Consider the following 27,454-nt stretch of genomic DNA (forward strand, 5'->3'; position numbering starts at 1 on the left):
AATAGAGGCAAAGAGGAGCAAATCGAGGAAAAGGAGAGCAAATAGATGTGACGAACGCCGAGGAGGCGTCAAAGCTTTCGCATTACTCCAATGAGGGTCACCGCAGTGATCTCGAACTTTTATTTTAATAAACCGCTTACCACTATGAGTACTAATTAATTGTTGAAGAGAAAGCTTCACTGTGCTAGGTAGAGCCGATTTCGGTGTGCGTTGCCGGCTGACCATCAAATAAGCCATAGGTGAAGTCTGGCTATAGGCCTCACCATATGTGGCCCACCAAGGTGTCGCACCACTTGACCTATCGGTTCGCCAGTAGTGAGTGGTAGAATAGTAACGTGACAATCGTGTGGTGATCCGCGATGGAAACTGCCGGGGTGGCGCTAGTCTGCGGGCGGTATATAGGCCGCATCGGTTATAATAATAATAATAATAATAATAATAATAATAATAATAATAATAATAATAATAATAATAATAATAATAATAATAATAATAATAATAATAATAATAGTAATAATCTTTATTGCCACTCTGTATGCAGTACAAATGAGGTTCAGGCCCATCAAAGCCAACAAGAAGCTTGCCGGACTGGGCCTGGCAGTCAAAGCAATGCGACAAAATGGCAGGAGATCAATAGAAAACACTTATCGCTACAAAAAACACTCATGTTAAATTATTACAAAATTCACGAATAGAGCCCCAAGATAAGTAGTATGCAAAAAGAGAACAGAACAAAACAGAATCACGCGCATTTTCGTGATAAACAAAGAGCGACCGCGCTCAACATAATGCTTTCAAGTGCATCTTAAGGTTCCGCAAAGATGTCAATTCAAAAAGTTCATCAGGCAATTCATTAAAAATTTCATTCACATAAACGCAGCGTCTTGATCTACCATACCGCGTTGAAATCCGCGATACAAAATAACGAGTCGACTTCCGCAAATTTCTGCTCGGAACATTCAGGACTAAAAAGTAGGAATTCCAAAAATGGCGCCGAAAGACTGTTTGAACAAGTAAAGAGCGAAATGACGGGAGACTGAGCCATTGAAAAACGTTAGCGCCGGATGGCAGAGGGGAATTATATGCAATGGAGTTTAACATGTTTTTCAAGAGCGTATTCAAACGGCCATGCCGAAGGGAAGGACACGAAGCATAAACAGTGATGCCATACGTAAGGACATTATACGCGAGCGCATGCGTAATAATTTTTTTCACGGCCAAGGGCGCCAATGATTTCACATTAAAAAGTAACCATGAAGTCTTACGAAGCTTCGAACTTACGTAAGCTTAGTGTTCATGCCATGATAAGCAGCCGTCGAAGACCACACCCAGTTATTTGTACGAGTTTACATATTCCACCGGTTGACAGTGACCTGAAACATGCTCATACAAAAACACCGGCTTATCTAAAACTGATGTTTTTAAAGGATTTTTGAAACACGTGATCTTTGTTTTCTTCGTGTTCTCTAAAATTCCGTTCTCAGCAAACCATTTCATCACATTATGTTTTCCTGCAACAAATTCACCGCGGTCTCAATATTAACGTGCTTTGCTAACAAAACTGCGTCATCCGTGTACTGGAAAATTGCGCACTTGGATACTATCGAACCCAAGTAATTTGTATATAAATTAAAGAGCAATGGAGATAAAATTTACCCCTGGGGTACACCTGCCCTCAGTGGCAGCCTCCCGCAATGTTCTTATTGGCAGTTTAATCTGACAACTTGTGCGCGTCCATACAGAAACCTCTTGAGAATATCATAAAAGGGGCCTCGGAAGCCCAACAGATGCAATTTATGCAAAAAAATATTATGGTTCACGGTACCAAAAGCTTTCTGAACATCGAGAAAGAGGGCACAACTGAACAGGTTTTCATCAAATGCAGTGTAGAGTTCATCAGCGAATTCCTCCAGAAGTGCTGTAGTGCCCCTCCCTGTAACAAACCAAAACTGACGACCCGAAATGACAGAATTTATTCGAAAAAACGTCATGCATTCAAACAGAAATTTTTCCAGTATTTGTGACAAAATTGGCAGTATGGACAAAGGTCGGTAGTTTTCACAAGCATCTCTTTGTCCCCCCTTGAAAAGCGGAGCAACGATAGCGGTTTTCTTGCCCTCCGGAATAGACGCGCTTTCCAAAAATCTGTTCAACAAAAAAGTAGGATGTTTGAAAAAACAGGAAAATTCCGTTGTAACAATGAGGCTGATGTGCCATCAATTCCTCCAGGCTTGTTTCGTCTGAAGCTGAATACTATCCTTTCAAGATCGTCCTTTGAGAGCCTTGGAAGATATGCTGAAGCTGATAAACATTCTTTTAGTGTGCACTTAACGTCTTGTCGAGTTGCTGCCTTTTCTGTCGCGAGCGTAAAATGTTTATTGAAGTCGTTAGCTTTTGTTACAGAATCAGTTTTTAACAACACGTCCGAGAAAAGTGAGTTATCTTCTTTTCCACGAAGGTAGTTATTCAACGACCACATCTTTGCAAGATTTCTGAAAGATAGTTCGAACTGTTCTTGAAAATACCTGCGCCATGCAGATCTAATAAGTGCTACCACTCTAATTCTAGCAGCCCTGTATTCCGAACGGAGGTCTGCATTTCTGGGATTGCGTTTAGAACCTTTCCAAAGCAAGTCTCTGTTCGCGATCGCTCGCATAATTTCAGGGCTTAGCCACTTGTGATTCTGCCTGATTTTACGTGTAACCGTACGCGTAGAAATGTTTCTGAACGCAGCTAGCTTATCTCATATCTTTACATAAACTTTTTACGCTGGATCATTTTATATTAAACATGCCCAGAAAACGTTGCTACTAAATTATCGAGTTTCCTTTCACCTAACATTGACACTGGTATGTTCTTGGCATCACCGCGACTTGCTAGTGTAGCTCTCCGAACCTTCGATTGAGCAGAAAAACGACAAGCAGTCAAATAATGGTCGACCAGCCGTTGTGTGATAATGCACGAGGTCAAGTTGTGAATCGGTGCACGTACAGCAATGTGGTCCAGACAAGACTTCACCAGTCGACCGTTCATTAGGTCTTCACGTGTGGGGGCATTAATCACGTTTTCAATTCCATATGCGGAGAGTGAGGATAAGTAATTAGAGACCGAAGTTTTGCTTGGCCATAAGATATCGATGTTCAGGTCACCTGCCAAGCAGAACTACTCATCTCTTTGTGCTGAAGAAGTATCCCTTCAAGTTCGATTACGAAACAAGTTAGGCTATAAGAGGGTGGTCTATATACAGCCAAAAATGTCAGAGATGCATGCAGCAGATTTCCTTCTAAAGCTAAGCATTCAGCATGTGTAAAAGTGATGTCAATAGGACAAACATCGTACTTTTCATTGACGAATACAGCAATCCCTCCTCCCCGGCGTGTTGGACGCGTAGCAAAACTGGCCCGATAGCCTTTCACGGCGAACAAGTCTAAACAAGAAGATGGCACGTTTATCTCAGTAAGAACAAAGATGTCGACAAAGCCTGTGGCATCTTGCGCCACAAGCTTGAATTGGTCCCAATATTTACGAAGGCTACCAACATTAAAATTTACAGATGTGGACTCATGATCTTCGCTTCGCCCAAGGTTCGTTCTAAAGGCAGAAAAGTTTGAAAACTCCATTTGGCTGGGTACAGAAAGGTCACTCATTTTATCTTGCTTATGACAGAGTCACAGGTAACTCGGATGAGCGTTGCTGCTTCATCCTTTTTTGCGTACACTTTGCCGCCTCTAACCCAAACGTACTTATAGGCGTTTTTCTTCCCTGCAGTCCTCACCAGCCAAAATAACCTCCTCTTCATCTCGGTCAGATTTTCATTGAAGTAGAGCCCCGGCAACGATTTCGACTGGAAAAGTCCCCGATGCTTTCCACGCGCTGCAAACCAGCGTTCTTGAACTGATACTGATGAGAATCTCACCATGACCGTCGGCGATGCTTTTTTTTGCATGGAAGACGGTGGATAGCCACAACTTCTCATTTAGTTGGCTTATGAAGATCAAGTTTTTATGCCAGAATTGGGGGCTTCAAACAGGTTTTCTTCCTACTTAAATGGCGAGCCAAGGATTTCTACATTCAAGTTCCTACTATGTTGCTCGATATCATTCAACCCCTGTTGTAGTCTTTGAATCAAGGCCTCCTGATCAACCACCTTTTCCTGCAATTCATGTATTTCTTTCTTGTAATCCGACGCTTCTTCTTTATCCACTTTAAGTTGTACGACCACATCATCATATTTTGCTGACATCATCGTTACAGAATCTTCCAACTCATTGTACGCAGTGGAAAGCTTACTGAAATCTGATTTTAACAAAAACAACGAGTCGACTTTGACAAACAGCTCTGGTAGGTGTTCTACATCTCGTTTTATCGCTTTTAATCCTGCTACCAGTTCTGAAAGGTCCCCGCTGCCGGTCGACTGTAGCGCCTGTGAAGTCGAACTACCGCCTTTTCTGCTGGTACGGCAGGTTTTGCACACCCATACATCTCTTTTCTGCGGTCCCATCGTATTGAATGTATTTGGAGCGATTCCTGAACAGTTCTGCCCCAAGTGGTACGGCTCTTTACAGTCTACACATCTCACGAAACGGCCATAGTCAGGTAATGGCTTCTGGCAGACAAGACAATCATCAGCCATCACCGGTACAAAAGCTCAGACAACTTAACAGATAGCGATAGTGAAGCGGGTCTATGGAGCAAAATCAAACTCACACTACCTGTCCAATGATAGCAGAAATGTACTGGCCGTGCTCGCTGCCACCGACTGCACCGCGGACGAAGTGTCCGCCCCTTTTAACTTGTGGCTTGCAGTGCAGTGCTTTCAAGATGGTTCTGAGAGAAGGTTTCCACTTTGCGCTGTCGAACGAAAAGCAGAAATGTGCTGTCCGAGCTCGCTGCCACCGATAATAATAATAATAATAATAATAATAATAATAATAATAATAATAATAATAATAATAATAATAATAATAATAATAATAATAATAATAATAATAATAATAATAATAATAATAATAATAATAATAATAATAATAATAATAATAATAATAATAATTAATAATAATAATAATAATAATAATAATAATAATAATAATAATAATAATAATAACAACAACCAATCTTTGGTTTTCGGTGCCCAGGAACAACCCAAAGGTATTGGTGCTGGTACTCCATTCACACGCACAAATGTAAATTTATTTCACCACAAAGGAAGACACTCAGGGGAGGTAATGCAGCAAGGCGATAGAAAAAAAAGACAAACTAGACGTGACAGCTAGCATGAAGCAAAATGCGAAAACAAGAAAACAGCGAGAGTAGCGGTAAATGAAAACCGCTACAACAGGCAACAGACAAATAAATAACTAATGAAACAATAAAGAAAGAGAATGAACACAAGAACGACCGATAACAGCCAAGTACAGCATATAGCAAAATGCAAACAAGAAGAAAGCCAATACTAATATGAACGAATAAGAAACCTCTGAAATACAAGCTAGAAATACAATCATACACAATAAGAAATGTAATTATTGAACGCGTTACAGACAATCAGGCGTGAGTACACAGTAATAAAGAAACAATATTAATGAAAACAAGTAGTTGTGATGAACAATTAAGGAGAAAAAAACAATATAATACCGGTGAAAATGCACAAGTGTAGTAAAGACAAAATGCATGAAAAGGGAAGTTACGTATGAGAAAAAGAGTGCTCAAATTGGAACGTCACGGGCATCCAAAATAAAGGAAGGGAGAGAATTTTCGAATATATCAAGGTGAGCACAAAGAGAATTAAACAACTTTTGCATTCTGTCCAGAGGGGAGAGGAAGTACAGGGGCGCAGAAACTTGGAACGGTGTGAATTCCCTTATGCCCTTTGCGGTACACGAAAAAGGATACGCGCAAGGAGCTGAGGGCATAGAATGTGCCCACGAAGAAGTTTACACAAGAAAATTATATCTGCCCTAACGCGACGGCAGCTAAAACAAGGAAGCTGCAGTGAGTTACTCCGTCTGGGACGAGAGCTGGAAGTTTTGCAAGAAAACCGAAGTATGCGTAAAAACTTTAGCTGAACTCTGTCCATTTTTTCACAGTTCGACTGGCAAGTGCCGTTCCAAACAACAGACGCATATTCCAAAAGCGGCAAGCATATGGAGAGGTAGAGCTTTAAGAAAGGAAGTGGGGCTCGAAACTCTCTCGAAAGCCGGCAGATGAAGCCGAGTGTACGCATAGCCCGTAGAGCAATGCGTTTTGTATGAGAGGAGAAGTTGAGGCTACGGTCGAAAAGTACGCCGAGGTCATTAATTTCATCAACCCTGGAAAAGTATGCCGAGGTCATTAATTTCATCAACCCTGGGCAGCGGCCTACCATTCACAGAATAAGAGTAGAGAAGACTGCATTTTACGCGTAAATGAGACAACCTTGGTTTTAGATGAATTGAGAGTGAGCCCATTCTTCAAGCACCAATCTGAGAAGGCGGATATGTCCGATTGCAATGACAACCAATCGTGGAGAGTATGTATTGCCTTGAACATTTTTATATCGTCCGCATAAAGGAGAAACGAGGAGTTTTTGACCACGGAGGAAACGTCATTGATAAAAACAGAGAACAGAAGCGGGCCTAAACCGAGCCCTGAGGAACTCCGCTGGTTGGAGTGTAAACAAATGAGGTCTGTTCATTTACACTGACAAAGCAGGACCGATCAAGAAGATAGTTGATTAGGAGGGCTACAATTGAAACGTCGATCTCAAACAGCAGAAGCTTTTGAAGAAGTAATGAGTGAGTAACAACGTCGAAAGCTTTGCTGAAATCACAGTACACAGCGTCTACCTGACACGTCTGAAGGACTTCAGCTGATGCATCCATCATAAGAGTCACAAGGTTAGTTGTAGTAGAACGACATTTTATGAAACCATGCCGATTATGTATGATTACATGTTTGAGGTGGAAGGAAAGTACTTTGTGTAAAACTAATTCAAAAAGCTTAGAGGTTGCAAAAAGAAGAGAAATAGGGCGATAGTTCGAAACATCAGATTTGTTTCCTGATTTGCTATGAGAAGTGATAACACATTTGATAGAATGTAGTACATCATCGTAGACAGGAGGAGGCAGATTAGGGGAAATGTAGAAAGTTGCCAATAAAAGTTTTTAATGGCGAGTTAAAGTGAGCTCTAACCAAACAGATTCTTCGATGGTTTCCAGGTCGGAACATCGAATGAACTGCACGGAACTGTCAATAGCAATGAGCACTCCACCTCCTTTTTGCTTAGGAGCTGATTCAGGGCGGTCACTTCAAAAAACAGAATAATTATTAGGAAAGATGTTACCTAAGTTAACCTCGCTAGACAGCCAGGTTTCAGTAATTACAACAGCCGAATAGCAAGAGCCTAATACAGATGAAAAAAATACAGGTCCGTTAGTCCGAAGACCTCGGGCATTTTGGTAATAAATATCCAATATGGGATTGTCTGCCTTTAACTGTCAGCTCGGAAGGATGCAGCATACCATCTAGGAGCTTTCCAAGAAAAGCCTTGAAGATGCAGCCCGTAGGCCACATCGAAAGGTCAACAAGCTGATCGTACGATTCCTCGCTGAATGTGATGTAGAAGGACGAGTAAGAGTCTTATTTCGTTCTGAACTGCCGGCAGGAAAGGGGGGTGAGATTCACGGACTTGCGATGGTTAGTCATTTCCGCCGACGTTGTCTCAGGGCACAGCTTGGAGACGAAAATAGCCGTCGGTCGCTTGTGAGGTCTGGTGACGTTCAGGCAAAATGAGCTCAACGAGCCAGTGATGGCTGGGCTTCGGTGCTTCTTCTGCGCATCAGGCAAATTAACCATAATTGGGGGTACAGACGCAGATGTTGGGCAGGTGGCCAAATAAACGGGTGCATTCCTACAGTGAAGGGCAGAATAGTAGCTCTTAGATGGCTGGAACATAAGGGAAGAACTGCTCGCGGACAGGGGCTTGACGAAAGGCGGGTCACGCTGAGATGAAGCAGGGCGCCGCGCAAGCTCTTTGCGTAGGCTGCGAACATCAGCCCGCAGAAAGGCAACGACCTCGGCCTGGAGAGCGAGCGCCCGCGAGTTGTCGCCATGGAGGCGCTCATTCTCCTCCCGTAGCTGAGCCACGTCGTCGCTCAGAAACGAGATTCCCTCAAGTGCGTCGAGGAGGAGAGCCCGAAGCAGAGCGAGGGCACTATCAGGTTCGCCCTTCGGTGAGGAAGTAAGGGAGCAGTCGCGTTGGTCAGGTGATGGGGCTGGTGAGCTTTATAATAATAAGGGAAATGGCGCAGTATCTGTCTCATATATCGTTGGACACCTGAACCGCGCCGTAAGGGAAGAGATAGGAGGGAGTGAAAGAAGAAAGGAAGAAAGAGGTGCCGTAGTGGTGGGCTCCGGAATAATTCCGACCACCTGGGTCCTGGGCGTCTTTAACGTGCACTCACATCGCACAGTACACGGGCGCCTTAGCGTTTTGCATCCTTAAAAACGCAATCGCCGCAGTCTGGTTCGAGCCCGGGAATTCCGGATCAGTAGCCGAGCGCTCTAACCACTGAGCCAACGCGGCGGGCCCACAGCGATTATGAGTGACGAACATCTCACGATCAAACATTAATTTAACTGCCACCTGCACTCAACGTTACAGACGCCAAGCCGCGTCTACACTTCCCCGATACACCACAGCTTTCGATCTCTAACCAGGTTCAGCAGTAGCTTAACCGCAGCTAGTTTTTTTTTCGCTTGACACAGCTAGGATGTAGGGACGAGAGTTCGTACAGTCCTCCGTACCCTTCTCCAGAGGGCGCGAACGGCGTGCGGCGAAGACCGGTTTCGTCCCAAGTGCCCTAAGCCGCCAAACAGCATTATCGCTTGCACGTTTTATAAATCTCGCTTTCCGTTTGATACCTTAAAAAATGGCCAGTGACTTAGCTCAGCTAGGCCAGGACACACGTAGCGAAAGGATTCGAAATCCCTTGTTGCTGGAGCACTGGTGTCAGCCGTATGGTGTGGTCAGTCATCCGGCGCGTCTTCTTCGTGCCGTGTTTTTTCTGCTCCATCGGACGTTCTTCTTCTCGTAGTTCGGCAACAATGACTCGGTGTCTCTGCCGTTCCGCATCTTCACGCCGCCGCTTGGCGAGAGGCCCTTCCCGCTCTTTTGATGTCTCAGACGCATGCTTAGCCTTTCATCTTTCGCCTTTTGATGGAAACGATTGTCCTGAAACATTTGTGGTTGAGTGACTATAAGATTCCGTATGTTCCAACATGGTCTCTTCTACCGAAGGAACCTCTTTGTATTCCCCGACGGTCTAAAAGATATGGAAAGCGAGTAAGAGATTTTTACATTCCCTTTTACTTTAACCGGTTACATCCAAGTGTTTGCCCGAAAAAAAAACTAAATATCAAATAAACAAGGTGCTGCAGTACACTCATTTGTGGGTTTACGACGTTGTACGCATATGGCCTACCACCTGTCAAGTAAATTCTGTGATGTCACCGATTTCTGTTGCATTTTTTGCACTGATCTGAAATATTGTCATAATAACAATAATAGTTTTTTGGGGAAAGGAAATCTCGCGTTATCTGTCTCATATATCGTTGGACACCTGAACCGCGCAGTAAGGGAAGGGATAAAGGAGGAAGTGAAAGAAGAAAGGAAGAAAGAGGTACCGCAGTGCAGGGCTCCGGAATAATTTCGACCACCTGGGTATCTAACGTTCACTGACATCGCACAGCACACGGGCGCCTTAGCGTTTAGCCTCCATGAAAACGCAGCCGCCGCAGTCGGGTTCGAACCCGGGAACTTCGGATCAGTAGCCGAGCGCTCTAACCACTGGGCCACCGCGGCGCGTAAGTATTGTCACGAAATTTTGGTTTTTCTTCCTCGCAACCTATTCTCATGATGTTTTTCATATGTAAATTGGGTTTTCTGTCTATTTTTACTTTGGGACTGCAGTAATTTGACAGTCGGTAATTTTTAATGTGCGCTTGTTCATGTGTGTATGTCTGCGCGGTTCGGCTGTCTGTCGGGCTCTGCCACTCAAGTCCTATGAGACTTTGGGAGGCCAAATTGTTGTACCATTTTCAAGTACTTGGAGCAATAAATTTTATTATTATTATCATTTGTACGCTTTCGGGCGTCCTCACTCCAAGCAAGGATTACCGGGCCGTCCGATGCGGCTACTCGCCGTCTCCGAAGATGCGGCGCACTGTACGCGCGCTCACCTTCCGCTCATCCAAGGCGCGTATGATTACGAAGCGCACACTTTCAGGCTTATATGTTCAGCCACGGCCAGTCTCGAGGGGAGCGCGCGCTTTTCTTATGAAAGAGCGCGCGCCGCCCTCGAGACTGGCCGTGGTTCAGCTACGCATATAGCCACGATAAAAGAGACCGCACCACCGGCGAGCAGTTTGGCATGCGCAGTGATTCCGCATAATGAGGCACATCACTTCACGAGTCGGCGCAGTGGTGGAGACCGGCGCAGCACAGCGCTAGAATAACTATGGACCTGTGCATCTGGTTGGCATGGTTACGGCTCATGCGCTGCTGTTGCCTCGGACAGGCACGGAGAAACTCGCTTCTACTAGCCTAGCGTAGCTTTCGCTACAATAATGTTGCTCCTGCTTATCGCGGAAAGCAGTGCTCACTGAGTTCACATTTATACGAGCGGCAGGCGACTGCCGCGGTGGCGCAGTGGTTAGGGCGCTCGGCTACTGATCCGGAGTTCCCGGGTTCGAACCCGACTTCGGCGGCTGCGTCTCTATGGAGGCAAAACGCCAAGGCGCCCGTGTGCTGTGCGATTTCAGCCCTTACAGAAATCAATGTTGACTTTGTGTTGAAATTCCAGCAACCCATGTCAACACACACTGTTGAAATTGTGTTTTAAAGGTGGCGAGTTTTGGGTGATTCAGTGTTGACAGCATGTTGAGCCCATGTTGAAAATTGGCACATGAGTTTCTGTTGTGCATGTGTTGAATTAATTCAACACTAACTGCTGTTGATTTTCTGTTGAAGTGATGTTGAAAAGCTAAAAGTTGATTATCTGTTGAATTTCGACCAATAAACAACAAAAAATGTGTACGATCATAAGTTAGCCAGCAGCTAACTTGGCACGTGGCGGCCAGCCAAAGAATGAGGCGCGATGAGCAACGGCAGAGATATGATTTAATGGCGGTTAGGCACGAGCACCATGCCACTGCCAGCCTCGTCGTCTTTGTAACACTATCTGGGGCCATGAGCGATTGTTCCGGATCATTGAAGAGTACAAAATGGTGATGAGCTTGAGGGGTGAAAGTAGTGCCACAATGAATAAGCTGGGCGAATGATTCCTGGTCCAGAAAACTTCCAGGCCGCAGTACAGTGCATACTGTACAGCGATCACTACTACCTCGTGCTTTTCTAGCTATCGGCAGCCAGGACTAGGTCTTCCCATGTCCACAGCTACCCATAAGCTCATGGCTCTCGGAATCTCCAATACCGTGAGCGAACTGATCGAAGCAACCCTCACCGCCCAGTATGAGCGGCTCACTCACACACGCTGGCCGAGCGGTACTGCAGCAAGTTGGGATCTCCCCGCCGAAATCGGCCCCAAGTTACGCTGAACTTACATCGGAATATCGCCTAAATCTCCGCATTCCTCCCATTCCCAAACGGATGCACCCGGAACACCACGCCGAGAGACGGGCCGACCGGGCTCGTCAGTTCGAGAAACGCTTCAGCGGACGTCCGGACGTCACGTATACGGACGCCTCTTACCATCCATCGAGGCCAGCGATGGTGGCGGTAGCTCTCGCCCCTCACCGCAGCTGGTACACAGCCTGCAGCATTCGCAATGCAGAAACAGTCACCGCAGCTGAGGAGGTTGCCATTGCGCTCGCACTAGCTGACCCTAATACCAAAGTCGTCATCAGTGACTCTCAACAGGCTATTCGCAATTACGATGCTGGCCGTATCTCTTGCCAGGCGTTACACATTCTACGTTCTACAGCACCCTCTTCCACATCTCGCTTACTTCTTTGGGCTCCAGCCCACGAGTCGCTCAGCGGAAACGCCCAGGCACACACTCTCGCTCGAGATCTCAGCTGCCGAGCCGAGAGTATGATCAGCCACCCTGCTTCCGCTGACACTAATATCCCACGCGCTTCTCTACTCACCACTTACACGGACATACTCCAGCACTACCGACTCCAAAGGTGCACATATCCTCCCGCACACCGCGATCTAACAAGACGCGAGGCCGTCCAATGGCGCAAACTACAAACTGGCAGCTTCCCACACCCCCTCTTATACAGCAGGATCTTTCCGGAACAGATAGCCCCCATGTGTAAACACTGCTCAACTCCGGCCACACTTATACACATGGTGTGGACTTGTACACATTACAACACAGACAACGCAAACACCCCAGAGACGTGGGAGTCTCTCCTGTGTACTTCCAAGCCAGCAGACCAACGCTGGCTTATCCAGCGCGCGGTGGAGGCCGCGGCATCCCAAAGGATCCCCGCCGACCTCCTCTAAGTCAGCGCAACCGGTCCTTTGACTGGTCCCCTGTTTTTGGGCGCAATAAAAGAGTTTACCTACCTACCAGCCAGGACCTAAAGTCAGAGCTGGTGGCAGGCAGGTACACCTCCCCAATGCAATGCCTCATCTCCTACTATGCACCATAGAAATCACCTTGTCCTTCTAAATTTACTACCACCTGTCAGATAAGCACAAGCTTGCCTGACTCATCCCCATTTCCATGAGTTTTGTACAGCTTAAAGCTGTAGTATGTACGTCATGTTAATTTAGCTGCGCCATATCACAATTCACCTCCAGACAGGCTAGTGCACTTTCTAGGTGATGAAGCCAGTGTGTACCTTGGATAAAGTGGGCATGCATTAGTAATTTTTTCGTGCACAGCTGGTTTGAACTATTTTGGATGAAGCAACCATTTTACTGCATCACACTCATTCAACTCGCAAATCTTTCAAGAAGTGATATTTCAGATATCTGCTTAGCTTAGAGACAAGTAGTTCTGTCAACTGTAGATTATGAGCATATTCTGCGCGTTGTTACTGACCAACAACAAATATAGTTGGATATTCATTTTTTAACAGAAGGCAGGAAATAATAGTTGAACTCATTTCAGTTTATTTTAGTTCCCGTGCAAGGAGTGCTGCCAGGCTGTTTTTTAAATACGCCACATTGACTCCAGGAAAATGGTCACACGTGTACCCTGCAAAGATATAAAACAAATCACAATTACAGTGTGCTACATATCAACTGAAACACAAAGTCAATATTATTTGTGAGCACTGCCCTTGATCACCTCATCATACTGGTATGGTATATAGGGTTTACCATCCCAGAACAACACAAGGCTATAAGGGGCGCCGCAGTGGAAGGCTCCAGATTTGAACCACATGGCGTTCTGTGCACTGAAATATGGCCGCCGAGTGCATAACCACTGAGCCACTGCACTGGGGCATGCATGAAATTACATGTGCCGTCAAAAATGAGTCAATATGCCTGTCACTGCTTGCATGATATCAACTGAAACTATTGCCACAACTAGCTGCCTCAACTCTGTGAACATTACCATACTATGCTTACTTTCTCCTTGTACATGAAACTGAAGAGAGTACACTAAAGCATCGGGTTACACACAGAATGTGCACTTCAATACTGTCAGTCTTGAACAGTTTCAGCAATATTAATTGTTCAGGAAAAGTAAAAGAAAATTCGACATCCACAACCACTGAGAAACAGTAACTGCAAAAAAATAAACTACAATGTTGGGCAGGCTGGGTTATACTAAGATAAATGCTAAGTACACAAAAGCAGCAAAAGCAATTAAACTGCACAAGCAGATAAAACTACCTTCCTAAAGAACCACTGCCATGCTACTTGTGCATTAATTACAGTTGTGTATAGAACATTCAATTTTATAGCTCTGATTTCCATGGCACTCCACAAAGAAAGCATGTCAGCACAGATGTTTTACTCTGCTTCAAACAAAACAGTCTTCTAAAGAGTCCTATTATTCATACAGTAGCCTGTTATGGCCTATGGTAACCTTCATAGTGGTAAGGCAGATCTCGCATACCTCACCCAACTGAATGTGCCCATGCTTGCTTCAGCTATTTGCACCAGAAATGAGTCATGAGGACCGAGCTTACAGAACGCTAAATTTCATGAACGCACAGTTTATCTTGTGCCTCCTTAGCAAGTAATAAAGTGCAGTAACCGACGAGTAATTCGGAGTTCGATGAGGCACTGTCAGTTACCCCATAGAAGCGCATACGTATTCACGACGGATATTTTGGACTTTCAAAGTCCGAAAGTTTGATTTTTCAGACTAATTTCAGTCGCCTGCGGGCCAAAATCGGCCATCTTATTGGCTTTTTGCTGGCGCAAAAGGCGCCATCTTGGATTGAGGTGGATTTACTCTGCAGTTGGATTGGCTTGAAATACTTTTGGTACCTCATTTTTGCCAGTAGAGGTCCCTGCGATCTCTGACACTTCGAGGTGGCAGTCGGATAGTCATCGCCGTCAACTTGCTTTTGTTGCCAAAATTCTCGGGGGCAGTTATCGCTTGTCTCATACGTTGAAAATTAAAAACTGGTTGTTGGGGGAAGGAAGTGGCGCAGTATCTGTCTCACACCTCGGTGGACACCTGAACCGTGCATTAAGAGAAGGGATAAAGAAGGGACTAAGAGAACAATGAGGTGCCATAGTGGAGGGCTCCGGAGTAATTTCGACTACCTGGGGATCTTTAAACGTGCACTGACATCGCACAACTCAGGGGCGCCTGTGCATTTCGCCTCCATTGAAATGCGGCCGCTGCGGTCGGGTACGAACCCGGGGAATCCGGATTAGTAGCCGAGCTCCCTAACCACTGAGCCACCACAGCGGGTCTCATACAGTCATTCGCCGTTTCGTCACTTGGATTTCTCCGACCGTGTCGACAGAGTGACGCTCCGTCTTCATGAAGTTACATCCATTCGCCATTTTGTGATTGCTTTGAACGAAAAGTGCCTTGTCTTTGAGTGTGTTTGACAAGCGGTGTAGTGCACACTTGGGTTGTGGATAACATGGCCCCGCCAGGTCCATGAAGGAAGCGCGGGAAGTATTAAGCTAAACGCCGTGACCTTGCTGTCTAGCGTAGACAGTGAAAGCACAACTTTGGCACATATCGTCGGCAGCAAGAGAAATTTTCCGCTTAACTTCTCTTTCGCTGCGAAACACTGCCACCGAGTCGCACTCATGACGCCAAAACAAAGCAGGGAAATAGTGCAAACTGGGGTGCAGTACATGAAAGAGTGCCCGACACTAGGCTCAACAACACTGTCTGAAGAAAACGTGGCCAATGGCGGCGGAAGAATAAACAGACTATGAATGTGGATTCCGCTACACGTTTCGCTGGCCCCTCGTCGACTTGACAAGCGTTGACGACAATGAGAATGGCAGACTACACGTGGAAGGCCGCCATCGCGCACTGCTGTGAAGCTGACCCCCCAAAAGAAAAAATTAGCAGGTAACTCGCACCCTCACTTATTAAAGGCGTTTTTTTAAATTTCGGTGCAGGTTATACGCGAGCAAATGCGGCACGTGCCAGCACTTTCTCATGGTGCAGCGTCTGTTTTTAAGGTATGCATTGGGTGACTGATAAAATATGTCATCCTATTTGCCCACACACTTCTGCCAGCCACGCAAACATCCCCACTCATGTGGTCCCTCCACCTTCACACATGACTGCACATGCCAGGTTTGGTGTTTTCAGCATACCATGTGGGCTAAGATATCTGCCAGCACACATTTCTGGTAGGAGTAATATAATAAACAACCATGAGAAATGTTAGCACAAGGCAGTTTGCGGTCTGTGGACCTTGTAGTCTTCACCTATGGAAAAGTTTATGTAGACATAGAAAAGGGGGGTGCCAAGTGCCATAATATGGCACAAAAGCAGTGCTGTCGCCATGGGCGCAACCAATACACACACACTTGCAAGTGCTGTTGTGCTGTGGAATGTTATGTTAATCTGGCGCTAGAAAAATTAGCCTTCTAGGCTGAAGCCATGACAGTACAGCCCATAAAAGAAGTGCACCAAATTTCTGAGCAGCGAGGCAGTGGAGTGTTGGAAGGGACTGCTCTAAAGTCTTGCAAGCAGCCGGGTCTCTCTCATAACTTAAAATTCGAACTTAACTACATGGCCTATACTTTTCCTTCAATGCTTTGCTATAGTTTGGCCCTTAATTTTTAAGCAAGCAAGCAGAGAAGAGATGGAACACTCACCTATCACAGCAGACAGCCGAACAGGGTCTAGGGCCTCCTTCACAGGAAGGCCCTTTTGCACGTTATTTTTCATCCCATAGAGGGACTTTCCCCTCAACTCCTCCTCCGTGAACACATTCCGAAGGAGCGCCCTGGCGAATTTCCCAGGGCTGCTTTGACACTGCCGCTCCAACATTTGCAGAATGGTGCGGTCAACCAGTACGCCATTCCCAATGTCAACCTGCAAACAGCACAGCAATCAAAGATAAAGGCAAGCAAGCGAATTCAGCTGTTTCAATGGAAATGCTAGATTGCCCGTTATCCTCTGTGCAGTTGGGATGTCAGCAGTTGTTTAATGCGAGGAAATTACTTAACTGTACTGCAACTGCAAAAATTTTTCGAAAGAGATCCTGCATTAATGGGTTCAATGCGAATTGTAGTGCTGTAATAGCCTAGCGACTAGATGAAGTGCCTGCCAGGAAAACATGGGCTCTTTCACGTTACCTGAGCATATTGCACTGTATGACCATCTACTTCAGGGGTCCTCAAATTGGATCTATGGTACACCGAGGTATGATGGAGGGCTTTTTGGGGTTTCCTGAGCATCTATTTACATGCATGCCTCTACAATAACCTTTTCAATTGCCAATTTTTTTAGGACTGATCACACTGCAACTGATTAGTGCACAGCCAGTCATAACTTAATTTGGTCATTTCTTCGATACGTGTTTCATAACCTGTTCGTGCTCAGCACTTCGCGGAAAAGATTTGAGGAATTTATGGTTGTAGACGGCTCAGTTGGTATACTAAGGCACCAATGCGTGTCTGATTTAGCATTTCGTCTCCATGCCTTGAGGAAGCAACAAGGATGATTGCACGTGGCTGGCTAAGCAAAAAACATGCATGTGCTGCCGATCACCCGCAGTGCCCTCTTTCTGGCGATTCTCCCTTTCACTGTCCGGTGGGGCGACGGTCTGTAGACATGCAGATATACATTTTAGGACATGCCTCTAATGGGCTCATGCATGAATTCAAGAAGCCGTGATAACTTCTCTATCGAATGCCAGAGAAAATTTCAAACGCAGAAGAGTACCTCACTTGTATATTCAAGAGTATGTGCAACGATCATATTTTAGCTCACAAACCTTTGCACATGGCACAACAGGCTGATCTGGCTCCTTTTTGGACTCCAGCATCCTCTCCAGCCGTTTCACCATTTTGGCTGGCACTGCAATGGACAGGGAAAGAAAATTGTTAGCATTCTATTAAAACAGGAAGAATGTGAGCACACCACTCAAAGCCCAGGCAGCAACCCGCAAGTAAGTAGTCTATTTTCCAGTTGTAAACAAAACACACCTATAAACATCTACCATTATAAAAAAGTATGGAATCAGTTAAAAGGACCCTGAAATGAATTCGATGAGCTTATTCTAGTGCAACATATCTGCAGAGGTGGTCTTTATAAGCATTCAATTCATATTTGAAAGCTGTGCATGAACACTAAAATTTGAAATAATTTTTAAATCTCTGCTCGCAGTACCTCGCAATCGATTAAGGAGACACACCTCATCGTGCGTCCCCCACCCCAATGACATCAGTGGGCAGAGGCGGTGAGGCGTGTCTCCGTAACCGGTTGCAAGCTACTGCGAGCAGATTTTTAAAAAAATTATTTCCAAATGATAGGGTCCATGCAGAGCTTCCAAATATGACTCGAATGCCCACAAAGACCACCTCTACAAATCTGGTTCACTAGAATGAGCCCATCAAAATGATATCAGGGGCCCTTTAAAACAAAAACACCGGTTTCTGGGCATGTTAAGGGTAGCCAATGCCTGTTTCGCAGAGCAGGGTTTGTACATTTTCCTTTCCAAAATACACAAATATTCAAGAGGCATTCCTATCGCTGGCCTATATTTTAAATTTACATGAATAAAAATACTGCCACAAGGTTTTGTTTCCTCCTTCAAAAAGCGCAAGGGGCCTAGCATCTAAGCTGTAGCAGCCGCATAGATTCTAGGAAAGTTTATTAACATTAGTAGTGAATATTGCTCGCCAATGTGTGGAACCAAAGGTTTATAGCTACTTAGAATAAAGCTGGAATTCAACCTAGTTCATGTACAAAATGATGAGCCATTTCAGTGGAGTGTACTGTATCAAGGCTCTCTCAAAGATTCTCCAGAAACTGGGTGTTAGGTTGAACACTATCTGTCATCTATACAACTGGCTGACAAACACATTTTTTAAAAATGAAGAAACATCTCCAAGTGCAAAGCCTATCCACAAGCTATCAACTGAAGAACTTTTTGCAAACATTTTCACACAGTTCATATGATGGGCCTTGCTTGAGTCCATGAGATGCCCTAGAGTATATTGCGCATAAATAAAATCTCAAATTGCAAGATATGTCCGAGATGTCGCTCTGCTTAAAAACAAACACAGACGTCTTACATTAAAAATGAATATTGCATTGTTAACCAGCCTGATTAAAACACTCATATCTGAAATGAACACCAAGAAAGAGATTGTTATGACTTGTGCTTACCAGCAAGGAGAAGGAAAAGGAAAGACATGGAAGGTTAATCAGAACAAACCATTTTGCTGTGCTGCACTGTGAGAAAGGAGTGTCGGGGCAATGGTGAAGCAGAAAAAGAAGCAAGAGGAAAATGAAATCAGTAAACAATGTCAGCACAGACATAAGTTTGAAAACTCAGGCAGGCAAATATTTTCGTTAAGCAATAGATATGGCAATACTAACAATGCCCAACGGTGCGTGCTTATAAAGAGACCATCTTGATCTGAAAGTTTTGACAGTTAAAGGCAAACAATAAACAGTGCTGTAGAAGAGGAAACATTACACCCGCTGAGCACGAACACAGTACAAATGTATGCTTCGGGCATAGAACAGTTGTATCTGTGAAGTGGTGATCAAGAACCAGCAGACTGCACACAGTTATGCTAAGTATTCAGACATGTATGACGTAATGCCTCCAAGTACAAAATGCACGCATTTAATGATTTATTGCAAGAACAGGTTTCATGCCAAAACTAAAATTTCAAGTGCAAGGAATGTGAAGCCATCCCAGAATTCTCACCAGCTATTTTCTCGGCTGCTTCCAGCTGCCTCTTCAAGCTTTCATTTTCATTTCTCAGGCAGGAAATCTCCTCCTGCTGCTCCTTAAGCTGCTGTGCAGCTGATCTACAGCATGGGTGTTCCTGAAGAAGTGGCATGACAATTATTGAAATGTAAAATATTTTAAAAATTGAAGCATATCCTTGTGCAGTTTCAACCTCTTCTGGCTGTAGTATACATGCCAGATGTCTTCAGTATTAAAAAAAAAGGTTTGGTTTTTGTAATGATTGCAGTAGTTTACTGCATGACCACTTAAAACTGAATAGCATGCACTTCAGCTGTTCTAATGTCCACATGATATGCGCTACTAGCAAGGGCTACACATTTCTAACATAATGAAACATCCAGCACTGAAAAGTATGAGTATTTCAGATTGCATTTCATTACTGAGGTAGAAAAACTGAATCCACAAAAAAAAAACCACTATCAAGGACACAGGCGAATATGAACAATCTGCTTACGTGTGCACTTGTCACAAATAAACAAGCACCATGTGCAAAAAAACTACCTTTATAGTTTAGAAGCCACTTTACTGCTGTTGCATATTCTCATCAAGTACCACATGCATTAAATGAAAAACACTAACTTCAACCAAGACACCAATGGATTAACATAATGCACCATCCGTTAGTTCATAATATGAACACCCACAAGTAATTAGCGCTTCAGGTTTGCCCCTGATTTGGTTTGAGAAGAAAAGAGGAGCACACACTGTGCAATTTGTAGACAAAGGCATGCTTTGGCAGTGGGAATCCTAAAGTTCAGCCATGTTTGTGCACACATATGGAACCACCCCTTGACTCCACCAAAACAAAGGGCAAATATACAACCAAAATGTAAGGACTATTTCAGCCATTTCACTGGCACTCTTAGAGGTTGTGACCCCTGGCAGCACCCATTACCAGTTAATAGAATGGCAGCAAATAACTTGCGAGTCCATGCTTAGTGACAGTTTTCTTGTTGATTATTAAGCAATTCAGTCATATGTAATGTGAAACTAAAAAAGAACAAATTGATTTGGTTTACTTTGGAGGTACTGCGTACCCAGCCCTTATTTTTCCATCAAATGGGAGTTTAAGGATGAAGCGAAAACCTGCTAGTGGTTTTATGCCATTATACAATACAACTGCCATCTACTCTGCCAGGGTGGCTCGGTAGTTATGGTGCTCGGCTTCTAACCCTAAAGACTAGATATACCGTATGACCTCTCCCACTGCGATTCTACGCTGTTTGTCACCAGTGGCTCAGAGTGGCATTTACAAATGCCTATTCGGACCTCATCACAATGGCAGACTCTCCTGCACGTGAGAACTACGGGTTTGATGAGCGGATCGGGCACCTACTTAGCGACTGCCTACGGTTTGAGTGTGAGTGCACCCTCCCAACCACTTGGGCCCTTGTCCTCCACCCCCATAAGCAAGGTTTGTAGTGCACTGCACCTAACATTAATATAAGAGTAAAGCAGTGAAGGCGGTTTTGAAATTTTTAAAGCTCTCACAGTTGAGTTTCTGGCTATAAACTATGCACCTACTACAGTCAGATACAGCTCAAGAAATAAGTGGCAAAATGCCCCAAAGGAGGACCTTCTTTCATTGGCATCAACCGATCTTTATGCCATTATGGTTAATCCATGGCTAATTGCAGTCAATCAACCTCTAGCTCTCAATCCCCAGCAGCCGCAGAGCAACTAACCAAGGCGACACTCTAAACAACAATGCAGTGGAGAGTCCTAACAATCGCTCGATCCAGACAGGCTGCCATTGGAAACTAAACCTGGCAACATGTAACGCAAAAACCTTAAGAGTGAGGCTAGCCTGGCAGTGTTAGAAGAATTTCCAGGTATTGGATGTCTAGGGTTTAGTGATGTTAGGAGGGCAGATGAAGCATATAAAATGTTAACGGGTGACACCGTACTATGTTGCTGATTAATGTCAAGGAGAGAGCTAGATGTGACATCCCTGGAAACAAAAAGGAATTCTGCAGCCTTAATGAGATGTTGGCAACTATTGTAATTGAGCTTAACGAGAAGGTTGTACCGCCATCAGCATGCTTAACATGAACGCTCGGCAGCATGGCTTGGGCTGGCTTGGACTGATGTCAGCGCTGCGACGCGTCACAATTTTGGTACGACTGTCAGGTCATGAATGACGCCACATGGAGGTCGGCCAGTGGTAGGTTTGTATAGAGGAGCGACATGTATACGCTTGTCTGAAGTGGCAGTGCTCGACTTGCTGTACTATAAGGACGCTTGATGACATCACCCATTTCACTTGCTATCTGTGATTTTCGATACCACCTGCGAGTACACATACGACCCATAAGCTTTTAGTGCAAAAGCAGTTTTGCTCACTAACATCAACCAGGAATTTTGTGATCATTGGATCTTGTGCAGTTTCCTATCAATAGCGATGATACATCAGGTAAGTTAAAAAGAAATCGAGATAACATCCACCACTGGGAGTCGAACCCGCGGCGAGGTGAACTGATCAGATTTGCAGGCCGCTGCGCGAGAGCACTAGGCTATCACCGCAGCCAAACACACCTCGTGTTAAACTGCAGAACACAGTTATGCCGTGAATTGCACATCTGCAGTGCAAATAGGCTTATAGGGGTTTAACGTCCCAAAGCAACTCAGGCTATGAGAGACGCCGTAGTGAAGGGCTCCGGAAATTTCGACCACCTGGGGTTCTTTAACGTGCACTGACATCGCACAGTACACGGGCCTCTAGCATTTCGCCTAAACCGAAATTTGACCGCCGCGGTCGAGATCGAACCCGCGTCTTTCAGGCCGGCAGCCGAGCGCCATAACCACTAAGCCACCGCGGCGGCTGTTGCAGTGCAAACAGATCAGACAAGCTTAACAGGAGTGTAATATTGTCCCCAGATGTGTCGACGGCCCAGCAAAGCAAAATCATGACCTCTACTCAGTTTTACTGCGTTAAAGAGACTATGGGACTATGCAATGAATAATAAGTCACTTGTAAATGTTTTCAATGCTTAGAAATGATGCTAAGAAGCATTCACACCAAGTACGAGTCTTCGAAACTGAACCGGCAATTTATTATGAATTTTTAAAAACCGTGTTTTTTAAAATTTGCGGGCTGATTGGTGTCCTCGTAGTGACCGATTTTTAAACTTATATCGTGAAAAAAGACGTCACTGTACCCATGACGTCGCCAGGCCACCACACGCTCTCATTCGCTGGAGCCACGGCAGCCACGAAGTCACAGGCACACTTCCGGTAGCCGTGAAAATCGTCTGCTCGTGCCACCGCACGACTCTCTCGGGCAAGCGCGAGCCAGGGCATTGCCTTCGCGCATATGGTTTCAATTTTCCTCTGCCGCCTCCTTCTGTATGGAGTTCCGGAGCCACTCGCAGTGGCTCGTCGAGTCGCTACTGTCGTCACTGGCGTTCAGTCGGTATGGCGTGAACGCATAGGGCTCGATGCCCATCGCGGCCGTAAGAGCGAGCAGTCGCACCTTGAGGTTCCGGTCTATTACTGCTAACTACAACAGACGACAAGCAAAGAAACCCGACGCGCGCCGCAATCACGCCGCCGACGCTGCTGCTGGGGTGCTAGGAGCGACAACCGGAAGTTGCAAAAGGAACGTCAGCGGATGACGTATTCATGGGCGGGGCCCAGTCCCAGAGCTGTTTTCTTTATTTTTGTCTGGTGCCCCGCGTGTACGAGTTGAGGGGGGAGAGGAGGAGCGTAATTTTAAATCGTCTATATCTTCGGTGTTATTGATGCTAGCTTAAAAATTCTTGCATTGGGGTGACGAGTGATGAAATGCCTATCTCTCGTCTGCTTTATGTAATCTCAATTAATTTATTGCAGTCCCTTGAAAACCCTACAAATTTTATTGCCATATGCCCTGAAATTATTTATTTTCCTGCTGTCTTGCAGGCTAGAAAATGGCAGGCTTTGCACAATGTTTGCTAGGCTAGGGGAATCACACCCTTTACAGAAAATTGAAAATTGATTTCTTGGGGAAAGGAAATGGCCCAGTGTCTGTCTCACATATCAGCAGACACCTGAACAGGACACCTGAACCCTGCCATAAGGGAAGGGATAAAGGAGGGACTAAAAGAAGAAAGGAAGAAACAGGTACCGTAGTGGAGCTTTTAGTCCATTGCAGGTTTTTGTTCAATAATATGATACTTATACAAGTGGTAATGCTAGGGTTGAGGTCCATCATATTTTGCACTTTCTACATGCTGAATGGAAAGAATGGTACCCAAATATTAAGGAACCGTGCTGAGTGCGAAAAGGAAACTGCGGATAACCTAGAACATCGCGGAAACGACACTGCAGATTTGGAGACTCCAGACGAGACGTCATTGATGAGTGTTGCCCTGTACAGCAGTCTGTGTTGAAAGGGACACAGGATGAGCGCTCGTCCTGTGTCCCTCTCTTGTCCTCGTTTGTCTCATGCTAAGGCAACCTGGATATCATGAATCACCAACTGGCCTAAAACTCCACTTTATTAAAAGCTTAGTTTGAATCGCATCAACGAGTCTAGCTCAAGACATGTACGTGCAGTTCTTATGCCCCGACACTAGATCTCCAGAGCAGCATGGACTATGCAGGAAGCCGCCCTGCAAAGAACCCTTCGATGCACACTTTGAGGCCAAACTCGAAAGGCATGCAAGACATCGCACACCATGTTGCTTTGCTGAGATAAGCAAACCGCAACATTTTCCGGGTGCACATGAGACTGCAGCCATGACCAAAAAGTGGCAAAACAAGCCTGTCAAGTGGGTGCTCTTCCCCCGCCGGTCAGACACAGGAGTAAGACAAGTCGACCAGTCAAATCGAGCTGCACTCCAGCTGTGGTTAGCTGCCGTAAACATACTGAGATATTATCTCAGCAACAGTGGCCAACGCTCAATGGAACTGGCGTCAGTCCAAGCCATGCTGTCAAGCATTCGTGTTAAGTGTGCCGACAGCAGTGCAGGCAATGAACTTATGGTCGTGAACACAGAAACCTATGGCAGATAGCTACAAACTCTAGTTGTGGCAATGCGCGGTGGCTACTTTTCACAATGTGGCAAAAAGGGTTCTGCTGCCTTGCCTGCTTCTGGCAAACGGAGAAACGCACCTCCCTTTCTACTGTTTTTTAAAGCAATCGCCGTGCATCACCACAAGTAGAGTTCGAGGCTGCTCGGCACGCACTTCAGTGCTCATGCTCATAAATTTCGTGACTGCGCAGGTTTACACAGCTATACCCAGACATTATGAGGAGATGTTTAAAAGATTCTAAGGAGACATTGTTAACTATGCCTGGAACCCGACAGGGTCAGTTTAAGCGAAGCAGGAGAGGCCTTTGTTTTGCAGTGGACGTAGCATAGTTAGTCTGATGATAATTTGATCAATGCACACCCCCACACACAAAAACCCCTACCATCAGCAGCAAAATGCAGCATTGTAGATCATGCTATTACAAATGATTAGCAACTCATCGTTGTAGCAGCAAGCGCAGGGGCACCTATGCATCAGCTAGGTTTGGGCTGCTAAGCACATGCAACGAACTACTATCTGCACCAATGCAATAATTGGCAACAGACCTTAACAAAGTCCTGAGCAGTTCGTTACTTTATAGCCCTTGCATGCAGTTGTGTGACCGTTCTTGTGGTCTCTACTTTTTCTCAGGCGTGTACAAACAGCCCAGGCCTGGATGTCTTCTAAAGTATTTGGTTTCCCGCCTTTCCGTCTTTTGCGGCAAAAATTTATAAGACACTATTTAAATACCACACAGAGAAAATAAGCGATGGCCTAGGCAGTAAAGCGTTTACATATGCAACTTCTGCGTGCAGGTTGCGAATGCACGTGGAACAAATTTTTGTTCCCTTGCTCGTCAAGAGGCACAGGAACAAAGTTATTAGTAAACCTGATACAGTAAATTGCCCCGCATTAAAAGCATGTTACAATAACAGCATCTGTGGTGAAATGCCCACAGTTATCCTTGATATTGCGTTCGCCACCGCGCACGCACAAATATTCAAACGGCCCCCCTTGAACTGAAATCGCTTTGAAATGAACGACAGTGCAAAGAACACACGTAACAGCATCATTGATACGCACATTGCACGTGGACATCCCGGCTGACGGTTGGCTGTCCTCCCTCCGCCTGTCCACGCATTCTGGCGCTTCCGCGGCAAGTTCGCCCTTTTTTTTTCTAGTGAGGCTTGTTTACCTGTCAGAAACAATGCAAATGAACTCCACTACCTGAAAAGGCGTAAACTTGACTAAACACGCAAAAGAAATACAAGTACTCACCTAGGTACAGCAATTCAGCTTTCGCCGGCTGCTCGCCCTCCTTCCAAAAAACGCTCACAACTGAGCCTTTCAATTGTTTTATGGCGCCTTCTTCGGTTAAAAGTCGGATGCCGATGGCAGGGTCCGCGAGGGATTTAACAGGATAAACATCCCACTTAGCTTCCTCCACCCATTTTATCAAAATGTGGCTCATTGTCACGGAGTGGGTAGAAACACGAGGCCTTCCTGTAGCACCTGCTGAACCGACTGGACCGCAAACAGGGCTTGGCGGCTTGGCTTGGATGGTTGGAATTACAGGTGCGGTATTTGGCTGCACTCATGCCTTTTGCCGCTAGGGAAGGGCACCTACGGTTGGTGTGGCGCTACAGTCAACTTGTTGGGCAAGATTGCATTTGCCATTACTTTACTTCAAGCACGCTTCATTACTCGATTTCAAAATAATAAGACAGGAAAAATTCACCGGTAGGCAGTGAGAGGAGAGTAATCATTTATCCTAGCACATGCACTTAACACCGCGTTCGAAAATTGCATACGCGAATGCCAGTAGCGCCGTCATAAATAGCAGACGATGACAACAACATCCGAGCGCCCATGCGAGCGCCCTTCCTTTGTTACTGGTAGAAGCGACCGACGATCCTTTGAAAGTTTCTTGGAAAGCACGGGTGACCATAACACGGAAGATATATATAGCTTCCTGTCCCATATAATCTCCAGTTAACCTGGTACTGTGCCTGCTGCCACCATGCCTCCGAAAAGGCAGTACAGTAAATACTTATGGGACTCGTCGGCCGAGGTTCCGCATCGTTCAAAGTGTAGGTTCAAGCAGCGGGAGTTACTTGGCGCGCCATCAGCTTCTCGAGCTGATAGTGACTCGGATGAATCGGGTGATGAAAGCTCCTATGCAAGTAATGAAGAACAGAACACAGCCGGCGTTACAGATTCCAGCTCTGGTGCCTGTGCTGGGGAGACTGCGCACAGCCGCTCACGTTCTTGTGAATCTTCTGAAGGCGCTTTTCCCGAAGATGTCTCATCGGACGAAGTTGACGACGTCTCGTCCGAAGAAAGCGAGCCTGAACCGCATGAACCCGAAAGTCACGAGGCCTCACCGGATGAGCGGACTGGTGAATTGGTAACAGCCCTTGCCATTTGTTTCTGCATGTGCGGTGAACTGCTGAATTAAGGGAACACGCGATCGTGTGGCCTCCGAGTTTCGCGAAGCGCTGCCGCGAAAGCTGGCGAGAAAAGACTTCATGATAAGAAGCATGCGCCGTTAGTACGCTTGGTTGCTTTTTCCGGGCATGCGCCTGGTGCTGCTTTCGCCGTCAGTCGGTTGTAGAGTTTCACGAAGCGTGGAGGCCACGCAGTCGTGTGTATTCTTTAGCCGCCGTGGTGGCTCAATGGTTGTGACGCTCGGCTCCTAACCCGAAATACGCGAGTTAGATCCCTGCCGCGGCGGTCGAATTTCGATGGAGGCGAAGTTCTAGAGGCCCGTGTACTGCGCGATGCAAGTGCACGTTAAAGAACCGCAGGTGGTCGAAATTTCCGGAGCCCTTCACTATGGCGTCCCTCATAGCCAGAGTCATTTTGGGATGTTATACCCCCATAGACTATAGACCGGATCATTTATCAGTAGGCCGTACTGTACCGCAGTATGAAAAGGGATAATGGATTATATGTTGTTTGACAGGAGCTTATAGCAGAACCTTATAGTTAGGTTATTTTCAGTTTAAGTGCTGCTTCTTTTTAAGAGCCGGCATGCAATGTTGACAGGAGAATATAGTATTTTTCAATTTAA

The 27,454-nt window shown here is 45.5% G+C and overlaps 1 protein-coding gene across 2 annotated transcripts; it reads right to left on the reverse strand.

Moving 5' to 3' along the window:
- Positions 1-13,103: 13,103 nt before the first annotated feature.
- Positions 13,104-25,539, reverse strand: LOC144108818 (uncharacterized). Of its 2 annotated transcripts, none has more exons than XM_077642000.1 (6): positions 25,465-25,539; positions 19,342-19,462; positions 18,792-18,852; positions 17,395-17,477; positions 16,271-16,490; positions 13,104-13,211 (listed from the first exon to the last, which is right to left on the reverse strand). In XM_077642000.1, exons 3-6 carry the CDS (start codon positions 18,817-18,819, stop codon positions 13,126-13,128), a joined length of 417 nt encoding a protein of 138 aa, XP_077498126.1. In that variant the 5' UTR covers positions 18,820-18,852; positions 19,342-19,462; positions 25,465-25,539; the 3' UTR covers positions 13,104-13,125. The 2 variants fall into 2 exon arrangements, with proteins under 2 accessions (XP_077498126.1, XP_077498125.1); XM_077641999.1 differs by having other exon boundaries at positions 18,792-18,857.
- Positions 25,540-27,454: the final 1,915 nt, after the last annotated feature.

Source organism: Amblyomma americanum, chromosome 10 (genome assembly GCF_052857255.1).
Source record: "Amblyomma americanum isolate KBUSLIRL-KWMA chromosome 10, ASM5285725v1, whole genome shotgun sequence".
Lineage (NCBI taxonomy): Eukaryota > Metazoa > Arthropoda > Arachnida > Ixodida > Ixodidae > Amblyomma > Amblyomma americanum.